This window comes from Natrix helvetica (assembly GCF_964273705.1).
Source record: "Natrix helvetica genome assembly, chromosome: 1".
In the NCBI taxonomy this organism is placed as follows: Eukaryota; Metazoa; Chordata; class Lepidosauria; order Squamata; family Natricidae; genus Natrix; species Natrix helvetica.
Window position 1 is genome coordinate 26,796,350 of NC_138548.1, and position 12,577 is coordinate 26,808,926.

At 43.9% G+C, this 12,577-nt stretch overlaps 1 protein-coding gene across 1 annotated transcript in view; it reads right to left on the reverse strand.

Annotated features, from left to right (window-relative positions):
* Positions 1-12,577, reverse strand: part of NEMF (nuclear export mediator factor) — a 33,523-nt gene that overhangs the window by 4,726 nt on the left and 16,220 nt on the right. The window contains exons 18-27 of the mRNA XM_081934175.1: positions 12,386-12,448; positions 10,289-10,401; positions 7,850-7,907; positions 7,608-7,666; positions 5,406-5,526; positions 4,799-5,057; positions 2,936-2,978; positions 2,780-2,829; positions 2,129-2,276; positions 81-158 (exon numbers count right to left, since the gene is read on the reverse strand). Coding sequence (XP_081790301.1) covers positions 81-158; positions 2,129-2,276; positions 2,780-2,829; positions 2,936-2,978; positions 4,799-5,057; positions 5,406-5,526; positions 7,608-7,666; positions 7,850-7,907; positions 10,289-10,401; positions 12,386-12,448 — 992 coding nt within the window. The remainder of the gene's footprint in view (positions 1-80; positions 159-2,128; positions 2,277-2,779; positions 2,830-2,935; positions 2,979-4,798; positions 5,058-5,405; positions 5,527-7,607; positions 7,667-7,849; positions 7,908-10,288; positions 10,402-12,385; positions 12,449-12,577) is intronic.

Here is a 12,577-nt window from a genome sequence, read left to right on the forward strand (position 1 = left end):
GACCAAAAGGATCAGAAGACAAATTTCACACTATGTTTAAAAGAGGGGGGCGAGAGGGGTCAACTCTATTTTTGCCTTACTCCCAACAGCTTCATGATCAACTCCCGGTCCTCGTCATCCTGATCCTTGTATTTCTCTTTGATTTTTCTCAGCTTGTTCTGCGGGCAAAAACAGAAGGGAGTGCAATTGAAAAGTCTCCTCGCAAACTGCCTTTAACCTGACATGTTACTCTTCAACCACAACAATCCACAGATCTACATGGGGCTGCCCTTGAAGAGCACCCGGAGGCTTCAGCTGGTCCAGAATGCGGCCGCGCAGGTTGTCATGGGGGTACCTAGGTGCTCCCATGTTACACCCCTTTTAAGCGGCCTGCACTGGTTGCTGGTTGTTTTCCGGATGCGATTCAAGGTATTATGACCTTTAAAGCGCTCCATGGCTTAGGCCCAGGGTACCTGCAAGACCACCTACTGCCACCAGTAGCCTCCCACCGTCCAGTACGATCCCATAGGCCAGGCAGTGTCGGCTGGTGACCCCCAGGGGGAGAGCCTTCTCTGTGGGAGCGCCTTCCCTCTGGAATGAGCTGCCCCCGGAGCTTCGCATAATCCCTGACCTCCGGTCCTTCCGACGCACCCTAAAAAGTTGGCTTTTCCAGCAAGCCGGCCTGGCCTGTTAATTTTTAACTTATTTTAAATGTATTGTCTTTTAAATTCGGTTTGTTTTTTTGGAAATGTATTTAATTTCTTTTTAACTTTTGGGATGTATGTTTTTTAATGTTGTACGCCGCCCTGAGTCCTTTTGGAGAAGGGCGGCATATAAATCCAAATAAACAAACAAACAAAGATAATATAGCTTTCTGTATTTGTGATATATCTACTACAGCACAAAAACATTGTGGTCTGTCCTCTGATACCACTAGATGACATTGCTAAGGCTCACTGCCTTAGAACAGTGAGGAAAATCCTCAGGGACGACTCTCACCCTGGTCAGCCTTTCTTTATTCTCCTGCCATTTGGAAAGAGATATAGGAGCATGGGCAACCATGCAAACAGGCTGAAGAACAGTTTTTATCCGTGGACTGTCAGACTCCTGAATGAAAAATAACCCTACAACAACATAGTGCAATTGGCTTGCGGGGCTGGCGCAATGTGCCATAAGTTCACATGGTGCAATAGGACTGGATGTTTGTTAGTAGGATTCACTGGGCTAGAGAATTTTTTTTTGTCTTTCACTGTGAGTTGCATTGTGTTGGGGGGGTGCACGAAGAGAGGCTCAGCCAATCTCATTGTACACATGTTGTACTCTGACAATAAAGGTTGAATTGAATTGAATACAGTCCTCGCACTGTGAACTGCAGACATTCTCAAGGAGGTCTGACTGATATAAGCATTGAAGAAAGGCTTGATCTGAGGTTTTCCAGGCAGCCTGGAAACAGGCACAGTTTGCCTGCATCCACAGAGTACTCAGAAGGGTTCAAGGTGCAGTGATATCTGAAACATTCAGGTAAAAGGTCAGGTGACCCTGCAGAATTGCACCATTAAGAGGAATAAAGAGCTTTGCATCCCAGTGCACACAAATTCCAAACAGCCTGAATTGGCTGTCCCCATCATGACTCCCTTGGATTGCAAGCCGATCAAACAGTCAGTCCTAAAGGAGATCAATCCTGACTGCTCTTTAGAAGGCCAGATCCTGAAGATGAAACTCAAGTACTTTGGCCACCTAATGAGAAGGAAGGACTCACTGGAGGAGAGCCTGATGCTGGAAAAGATTGAGGGCAAAAGAAGAAGGGGACGACAGAGAATGAGGTGGCTGGATGGAATCACCGAAGCAGTAGGTATGAGCTTAAATAGACTCCAGAGGATGGTAGAGGGCAGGAAGGCCTGGAGGAATGTCATCCACGGGTCGTGATGGGTCGGACACAACTTTACAACTAACGACAACAATCATGAGGCCTTCCAGGTGAGGCCCAAATGTTTGGAACTATATGTCTATCATATTTGGGTGATGTTGGATTGTAGACATGTGGCATGGTTTCTTGCTGAACTCTCAGTGGTCCAAGAATCTCTAGCTTTGCCCACCTGACTGATCAGGTTACCTGAGGAGTACCCAATATGCACACAGTTCAGCTTACCTTTTGTCTCCTCTTCACTGGCTGCTGCATGCCAGCACCCTTACAATCATTGGGAGAAAGCTGGAGCTGAGGAGAATTATCTTCATCCTTCCCTTTTGCAAGATCAGAATCATCCTGGTCGCTTGGTGGCTTCTTTTTCTTCAGCTCCCTAAGAGGAAGCAGAATTCCATACAATTTCTGCCAGCTAGCTAATTTATTTCAAAATATCAAGGATACTAACCCAAGTCTTAGAAGAGAGGGAAAGGCAGAGATCTCAGGCTGGCAACAGCAGCCGCAAAAACTGTAGTAAGCAATATAACTACATACAATAGGAACTGTAGCTTATGTAGTATGGAGTCCACAACTAACTTTCTTGTTTGTGGGCCTCCATAGTACATAAACCTCTTTGGGAAGGCAAAAAAGCAAGATAAAGGAATCTAAGGGGTCATTTAGGGTTAAGAATGCATCTTGCAATAGCTGTAACTACCCAGGCAGATGCAAAACTATCACTTAGATTTAAATGTAAATAAGTATATCTCAATTGTAGCAACTTTGAGATGTATAGTCTTCAACTCCCTTGCTGGCTAAGGAATTCTGGGAGTTGAAGTCCATACTTCTTAAATTGCCAAGATGGAAAAACACTCATCTAAATGTCCCAGCTGGCCTCCTCACCTCCTCTCCTTGGCTGAGAGATGTCTTCGCCCCTGAGACTTGCTGTCACCCTACAAAAAAAAAACAAAAAAAAACAAAGAGAGAGTTAGACTGTGGTTATTTCATCAGGATGAGCTGCAGCCAAGTCATTTGATTTGATATCAACAAAGAGCTTACCAAACTTGAGATGTTGTCTTTCAAAGCAATTTTCAGCTGCGATCTACAATAGAACAAAGTTGGGTTGTTGTTTTTACAAGAACAGCCTAGTGAGAAGCAAGTTTATTTATTTTTTAAATACATTTATACAGCCACCTGTTTACCAAAAGGAGCTGAATGGGAAACAAAAATACTATATGGTACAATTATTTAAAAGAATAAATTAGGCTGAAGTCCTGATAAAACTCACATCCACCCACCAACCAATCCATGTCAACTCTGTCAACCAATTGGCCACAGAATGTGGAAGAAAAATCAGGTCGTTGCCAAAAACGGCTAGAACCAAATGCAAGCAAGAGACCCATGTTTCCTACATGAAAGCTGAGTCAGATGGCAGCTGACTCCTAATATTTACATAAGAAGGCAGAAGATAGCTTCTCAACTTACATTTATATTAACTTCCCTTACAGTTCTTTGTATACTTCCATAACAAAATATAGATCCTGATGCCCATTCTATCAGTTAGCATACTAAAGCTCTTATCACCTAGTTACTTGCGGGATCGTATTCTGCCCCATACATCCCTGCGACCAATTCGCTCGCACAGAGAGGGGCTCCTCCAGGTGCCGTCCGCTAGACAATGTCGTGGGGCGGCGCCTAGGAGTAGAGCCTTCTCTGTGGCGGGCCCAGCCCTGTGGAATGACCTCCCTCCGGATATTAGGAATACCTCTGACCTCCGCTCCTTCCGTATTAAGCTTAAGACCCACCTTTTCCAAGCAGCTGGCCTGGCTCAACTTTGATTTAACCATATCGCTCCTGACGGGTTTTTAACTGGGTATTTTAATTATATTTAATTTCTAGGGGTTTTAAATACAGTATTTTAATTGTTTTTATCAATCGATCTCCTCCTTATGTATGTATGTATGTTTTAGTGTACCTTTGTTATATGTTTGTTTTGTTTACATATTTATTTCGAATGTTTCGTTGTACGCCGCCCCGAGTCCTTCGGGAGAGGGTGCGGCTAAGAAATAAATATATTATTATTATTATTATTATGCTCTTAGAAAATGAGATTCGGCCACCAGAGGGCCTGTATACTCTTGACAGACATTGTTTCCCATCCTTTACTGTAACATTCTTTCAGATTTTTTTTTACTTATGTAGTATGCCCCACATTTCACAAAAGGGACTCTGGGCAGTGTGTAATAGTTGAAAACGGCAATTTAACAGTAACTAAAGTAAAGGTAAAGGTTCCCTCACATATGTGTGCTAATTTCTGGCTCTAGGGGCTGGTGCTCATCTCCGTGTCTAAGCTGAAGAGCGAAGCGCTGTCCGAAGACGTCTCCATGGTCATGACCAACGCCGAAGGCGCGCGGAGCGCTGTTACCTTGCCACAAAAGGTGGTTCCTATTTTTCTACTTACATTTTTACATGCTTTCCAATTGCTAGGTTGGCAGAAGCTGGGAGAAGTAACGGGAGCTCACCCCGGTTACACAGCGCTAGGGATTCAAACCGCTAACTGCTGACCTTCTTAACCACTGAGTCTTAACCACTGAGCCACTGTGTCCCTTAACAGTAACTAGAATGCCCCAAATCACAAACGTAACTGAAATCATTTTTTTTAAATCCAACCTTTACCAACATTAGTTCCAAATTGTTAAACTATTTAAATAGCTTGTTTTTTTAAAAAAATATACAGATATTATGCTCATTACACTCCTATTCATCCTGAACAAGAAGCAAAATTATTAAGCAAAGGTATCTGGGAAGTATTGGCAAAAAGTTTCAGGAGAGAAGTGACAAAGACTAATGCTCAAATCTTACACTTGTATTTGGCGCATATTCCAAAGATGGTTTTGCAAATATAGTCCTGCTTTCTATTACCTTTGGGACTGAAGATGTGAAAGATCAATGGTTGTGTCTGGAAAAAGTATCTCTGAAGCATTGCTTGTTGGTTCCTCCTCTTCTTCTTCCTCCAAAATGTCATTCTCTTCCTCAGATGATTCTTCCATGGCCAAGGCATCTCCTGCCCCGTTCCCATTACGCTCTTCATCTTGTAAATGTTCTTCGTTCTCAGGTTTCTCTTGGCTCTCCTCTTTATGAGCATCGTCATCACTGCTACTTTCATCTCCCTCTGGTGCATCTTGGTATAAAGCCAAAGAAGGAAGGAACAGACATTCAATTGCACTCATCATGACTTAAGGGAGGCAAGCAAACAGTCCTTGGAATTTAAAAGGAAGAAAAACTTATTGACTGAAGAGGAGGACAAGATTTGCCTGAGAGGATCAAGAGGGGATCAAGATGTCAAAGGAAGAGACCCCATCTAAGGAAACTTTCAATTTAGAGGAATCAATAGAGCTTACTGATCTCATCATTCTAGCAATCCAGAGTCATGAAAAGAGTCTCAGCAGAAGAAATGGCACCCTATGGAAATGGAAGCTCAGACTCGAGAAATGTAACTTTCTTTGGCAGCACTAGGTTAAAGCATTACCCAAGGGCTCCGTTTCTTCTGCTGCCAGCTCACTGGTGGCACTGGTCACCGTCTCCATGTCTTCATCTTGCACTTTGATTTTCCGCTCACCCCGGTGTCTCCAAACACAGGATTCGTCCACCTGGAGACGGATAAAGAAAGTCAGGTTTTCCTTGGATGCAGGCAGAGCTCTCAGCACTCAACTGGCTACCTCACGGGGGGGGGGGGGGGGGGAGAAAGGAAGAAATACCTGGACCAGAAACTCCAATTGACCAACTAAGACCATGTCTTTTGAGAAGAGACTGGAGAAACATTTGTCTAAAATGGTATAGAGCACGTAGGTATCAAACTCGCGGTGTCATTTTGCTGTCACGTGACATTTAACAATGTTTTTCCCGGGGTGGGTGTGGCCTGTGCATGATGCATCCGGCCCATGGGCCACCTGTTTGACACCCCTGGTGTAGGGTTTTCTGCTTCAGCAGGGGATCAGGTTAGAAGACCTTAAAAGGATCTTAAATTTCAGTTTTACCATAAAGTGAAGTGTATTTTGTGTCTGAAAAGTATAGATTTTGAGAGAGGAGACTGGACTAGCTTTTCCTTCTCAAAAAAAAGTAATTAATAAAACATCACGGACACAAAACTGTTAGGAAGTGATGGACGGAGGCTACTTTAAAGCCTCATTACCATCAAAAGAGTTTTAATCAGGTTCTGCTGACTGATCCTCCCCTCCCCAACAGTTCTTTTGAAAAAATCTTCCTTCAATCCACACAACATGGTCAGATTTCAAAACAGGCCCCACTAATATTAACAAAGGCTATTTTAAAATTCATTGTAGTCGGGAGTGAGTGAGTAAGTGTGTGTGTGTGTGTGTGTGTGTGTGTTGTGCACACACACACTTTTACAAAATGTTATAAACCCACTAATATTAAGAAAAGGCTATTTTAAAACTTATTGCAGTCTGGTGTGTGTGTGTGCGCATACGTGCATGTGCACCCACACAATAAAATACAATAGCAGAATTGGAAGGGACCTTGGAGGCCTTCTAGTCCAACCCCCTGCCTACGCAGGAAACCCTATACCGTTTCAGACAAATGGCTATCCAACATCTTCTTAAAGACTTCCAGTGTCGGGGCATTCACAACTTCTGGAGGCACGTCCATCCACTGATTAATTGTTCTAACTGTCAGGAAGTTTCTCCTCAGTTCTAAGTTGCTTCTCTCCTGGATTAGTTTCCACCCATTGCTTCTTGTTCTGCCCTCAGGTGCCTTGGAGAATAGTTTGATTCCCTCTTCTTTGTGGCAACCCCTGAGATATTGGAAGACTGCTATCATGTCTCCCCTACTCCTTCTTTTCATTAAACTAGACATACCCAGTTCCTGCAACCGTTCTTCATATGTTTTAGTCTCCAGTCCCCTAATCATCTTTGTGAGATGATAGAGATAGCGATAGAAGAGAGAGATAGAAATACAACAAACAGAACAGAACAGACACATGTAGATGAATCTGGCAGCAGATTTGGACAGTGAGGAGGTTGGGGAGGAACATGGGCAGTCCTGGAGTCTGGGGAAGGCTCTGATGAGGGCTCTGTGTTGGAGGTAGAGATGGGGCCAGAGCCGTATGCCAGTTATCGGCTGCCTTCGGAGTCAGACATCAGTGAGGCAGACAAACAGCTGGAGCCTGTTCCTAATGTGCGCATGCGCAGAGTTGCCAGATGAAGGGAACAGTTAAGGGACAAGGGTTGACGGGAGTAAGGCCACAGGTGGACAGTGAATGGCCCCTCCCATAGGGAATAAAAGAGGAGCGAAAGGGTAGGGGTGTTTGCAAGAGACAATTAGTTCGCTTAATTGGTTCATGACTCTCCCAGACTCCTTGCCAAGTTTTGACGATATCGGCCTGTCAGCTCTCCAAGCCAGATAAGGTCTGTGACTGTAAATCCTTCCTCGAAAGACTTTGCTGGATGTGAATGAGAGGAATTCACGGTAACTTAATAAAAAGGGATTTTTGTTGGGACAAGGAGTTTGCTTCATGGTTTAGGGAAGCCAAGGTCAGAACACAAGTAAGAGCTGCTAGGATTTCCCAACTTCACTTTCCTCGACCAGAAAATATCCTTTCTCCCAAAATCAACCTAGTAAACAGTAAAGTCGAATACTTGGAAGATCTCATCTTGCACTTCATTTTTATACATCCCTAAAGAAGAAACAATAACTTAAGGACACACAGTACCTTAAATAAGAAACTGAAGCCCATCAAAAGATAAGAAGGGGGAAGAAAATTCTTTTTTCCTGGAAGAAAAAAAAAAGTAATTAGATCACAGAGGTTTCCATAAAAAAGCAAATTCAGCTTCCTTAGAACATGAATATGAAGTCTGGTTCATAATTTCCCCTTCTCACTGAACTGGGTTATTAGCACCACAGCCATCCTGGGTTGGGAAATGAACTCAGGAAATGTCTCCTTGGAGATCTTACCTCTGATCATGAAGCTTCCAGTTGTCAGATATTCTCCAGTGGGGGCAGTTTTAGACACCTGCATGGAGGTTACCCAGATGAATAAACACGAATAACATCATACGCATCAAAGGTTACCTTATCATAAAAGAAGTGGGCATGAGGGTTGGATATGTAGCAGAAATGAAAGCCAGAGTTTTTGGAACAACAAAAGGTAACAGATTCACTGGTAGTCGCCATATAATGCGCTGGGACCGGAGAAGGGGGAACTAATTAAGCAACTATAATACAATACAATAGTAGAGTTGGAAGGGACCTTGGAGGTCTTCTAGTCCAACCCCCTGCCTAGGCAGGAAACCCTATACCGTTTCAGACAAATGGCTATCCAAACATCTTCTTAAAGACTTCCAGTGTTGGGGCATTCACAACTTCTGGAGGCAAGCTGTTCCACTGATTAATTGTTCTAACTGTCAGAAAGTTTCTCCTCAGTTCTAAGTTGCTTCTCTCCTTGATTAGTTTCCACTCATTGCTTCTTGTTCTACCCTCAGGTGCCTTGGAGAATAGCTTGACTCCCTCTTCTTTGTGGCAACCCCTGAGATATTGGAACACTGCTATCATGTCTCCCCTAGTCCTTCTTTCTCTTAAGCTAAACATACCCAGTTCCTGCAACCGTTCTTCATATGTTTTAGTCTCCAATCCCCTAATCATCTTTGTTGCTCTTCTCTGCACTCTTTCTAGACTCGCCACATCTTTTCTACATCGTGGCGACCAGAACTGAATGCAGTAGAACTTTTAACCTAGAACTTTCAACTAGAACTTTCATCCCTGGCGATTTCCAACAAGTCCGTAGCTTTCAGGGAAAAAACCCACAAATGTGGAAAAACTTGTATGAAAATCTTTTTATTTCTGTGACCAGTATTAGAGGAGCAACACAATTAAGTCTGTTGCCACTTGTCTCGGTAAGATAATGTTCTCAGTGTTTTGGACTATTTATTCCTTTATTATTTCATTTACATTCTGTCTTTCCTTTGGAAGTAGATCAGAGGTCTCCAATCTTGGCAACTTTAGGACTTGTGGACTTCAACTTCCAGAATTCCTCAGCCCGCCATTCTGGCTGAGGAATTCTGGAAGTTGAAGTCCACAAGGCTTATATTTGCCAAGGTTGGAGAACCCTGATGTAGATGACACTATATCAGGTGGGAGGGTCTCCCTTAATAATATCCCACAAACTGCCACCCTATGAAGTAGGATAGGCAAGAAAGAGAGAAGACATCTGTGAAATTGGCCCAAAGTCAGTCAATGAGCTACGATATTGAATGAATATTTGAATATAGTCTCCCCTACCTAAATTTAACCCTTAATTGTATGCTGCTTGGAGGATGACTGGAACTTGTACATTAGCATCTTTGGGAAAGGCTTCCGATTGAAAAAGGGGCAAGCACCATATTATTCTATGGCTCTGAGCAGCCATCCCAGAAGGCTCATGGAACAGAGGCTACTTAATCATCTGCACATTGACTTAGATGCACAGTCCTCTTGTCTGTGAAAAAGGAAAACGAAGCAAATTCCTTGTGTAACGGGAAGAGCACAAAACAATTTAACCATCACAGTGTCGAAAAGCCTTGACTAGATCTGTATGCCAGCACAGGAGAGGAGGAATGTATGATAAAGAACTGGACCCCAAAAAGCCACAAACTGTAAAAGCAATTACTGTGGGAAGCAGTGACGTGCGGTGAGGTTTATGGCTGGTGACGTCATCAAATGATCATCATGAAGGGAGGACTGTGACAACTTTGATCTTTGCAAGCGTGTAAGCAAAATACCCCAGGATCACCGTGGCGGGGACAGCAACTCCTTCCGCTGCGCTGCGGAGAAGAGTCACGCTGTGCAGGAGGCTCCTCAGCGCTAGCCTCAGATCAGCACGAACCGCGGTCCCCTTCATATTGACTCAGGAAGGAGGGGAATGGGACCGCGTGTGCAGGAAGCTCCTCAGCGCCAGCCTCAGATCAGGGCAAGCCGCAGTCCCCCTCTCCTGCACACACGGTCCCATTCCCCTCCTTCCTGAGCCAACATGAAGGGGACCGCGGTTCGTGCTGATCTGAGGCTAGTGCTGAGGAGCACAGTGTGGCTCTTCTCCGCAGCGCAGCGGAAGGAGTTGCTGTCCCCGCCACCGTGATCCTGGGGTATTTTGCTTGCACGCGAAAGAAAGAGATGAAAGAGAAAAGGGGAGAATTTTTTTTCTTTTTTTTTTTCTTTTCCTGATGAGAGCGGTGAGTCTCTGCCTCCCCTGCCTCCCCTGACTGCACGTCACTGGTGGGAAGTCATAGTAGCCTTGCAATTATTCAGTGTTAAAAAATATGATGTTAGGTTCCAAAACAAGGCCTCTGTAGAATCATCAGTAAAATGTTTCATTTCTTAAAACTATGCCAGAGATAGGGAAGCTCCCAGTGATTTCATTACCTGATTATGGTAGACCCACCAGGCGCTAGTGATGACCCGGGCATCCCAGGCTGCGCTGTAACACAGGGCCATTGTGCCTGCCTCAGTGAGGGTCCGTGGAGGGATACGATCTCCTGAAACAGCAGAAACAAAAATTGGCCATTATTACAGACGTTCATCACCAACTTGACTTTAAGCTGCTTTTGTGTGCTAAATCCCACAGTAGTCAGGCAAAAGGGGGAGCGGGGGGGGGGACATGTGCTAGAAACTGTACTTGTTTTTAAACTGCAGTTAAAAAAAAATAAGACAGTAATTTGACTGAGGAAATCTGCCTTCTGGAAAGCAGAGCAGAAAATAAACCTAGAACACAGAGCCCATTATATGATAATATTTGGGATAAGAAACATTTAGGTGTTTCTATCATGGGTATCTAAGGTAGGGGAGACTATATTCAAATATTCATTCAATATCGTAGCTCATTGACTGACTTTGGGCCAATTTCACAGATGTGGCTCAGTGGCTAAGACGTTGAGCTTGTCGATCAGAAAGGTTGGCAGTTCAGCAGTACGAATCCCTAGTGCCGCATAATGGAGTGAGCTCCCATTACTTGTCCCAGCTTCCGCCAACCAGGCAGTTCGAAATAAAGCATGTAAAAAATGCAAGTAGAAAAATAGGGACCACTTTGGTGGGAAAGTAACAGCGCTCCAGGCGCTTTCGGCATTTAGTCATACTGGCCACATGACCACAGAGAAATCCTTGGACCATGTTGGTTTTTCGGCTTAGAAACGGAGATGAACACCGCCCCATGTGTGTGGGAACCTTTCTCTCTATCATGGATATATTAAAATCCATGATAAGTCAGAAAAAGTGGCATCCACTAAAGGCCAGGCCATTGTTTGTTTGTTTGTTTTTTGTTTTGTCTTGCTTTTGACCACAGCAAATGGTCCGGAATATTGGCCCCAGTTTAACATATTCTTTGCTTGCTATCATATCTTAGAGCAGTGTTTCTCAACCTTGGCGACTTTAAGTCCTGTGGACTTCAACTCCCAGAATTCCCTAGCCAGCTGGCTGGGGGATTCTGGGAGTTGAAGTCCACAGGAATTAAAGTCGCCAAGGTTGAGAAACACTGTCTTAGAGGATGAAGAACCAGCTTGGATGAAAAGTCTGACCATATGCTTCAGGGACACTCAATAAGCAGTATACAAAACCCAACTCCTACTAGTGTCCTCTAGTAACTGATATTCAGTTGTTGTTGTTTTTTAAGCGTGCACACACATTGTACAAAGCTGCACTGATTTTGTCAGAAGGAACATTAGGAAATAACAGGATAAAGAAAATGTCACCTCCTTTCAGCTTTCCCTATCCTGATACTCTTCTAATGTGTTTGTCTACAATTCCCATCACTCAGAATGAATTGTTGGGGGGGGGGGGACAGACGACTTCCCCACTAGGAACCTGATGTTTCCTGATCATCTGAGTCCATACTCCAAAGATTAGGAACATAGAAAAGCTCTGAATGTAGCAGGCTTCTCAGAGAAGGGAAGTTTTTCAACTACATGCATCATTTATGAAGAAAACAGAATTTAAGTTCAATTTGTATCAACTCCAATGCAACCAAGCATTACTCTCAAAAGTACAAGCATGTTGTTTTTTTAAAAGAAATTACTTGTTGGATAACCTCAATCAGGAATAGACCAGTTTTAAACAATCCCTCAGCCCACAATCCATTGCCCCAATGTAAACATTAACAGTCACCCACAGTTTTTGAAAGCAGTTAAGTGTTCTCAATCTTTAATGGGCCATTTTCTCTAAACCAGAGGTCCCCAATTCCAAGGACACAGCCCATTACCAGGCCACGGCCCATTCAGAACCGGGACACAGAAGTGGCAGGCAAGTGCGCATGTGTAACCAATACCACTTGTGTGTACAGCATGGAAGCACATGCTTGTAGCTCTACTTGTCCGAGCAGTGGAGCACGTGCCTGCTGCTGCACAAATAGAGCTGTGCACACTCACCCATCCCTCGCATGGAACCATCCCCCCCCCCCCCCCCCCCAGGTCTGCAAAGCCGGGAAGGTTGGAGACCACTGCCCTAAACACTGTTCCCTAAAACCATTACCTGATGGATTCTTAATGACACAACTGGTTGCTCCATGGAGATCAGCATGGACATAAATGTCCCCTTATATGGAAGAAACAGGAAAGATCAGTTATGATGACAGAATAAAAAACAGGCGCTGACTAAAGTTGTGTATTTTCTGGCTTAGTTGTAACAAGATATATTGTAACATTAAAGGGATTACAAAGTTTG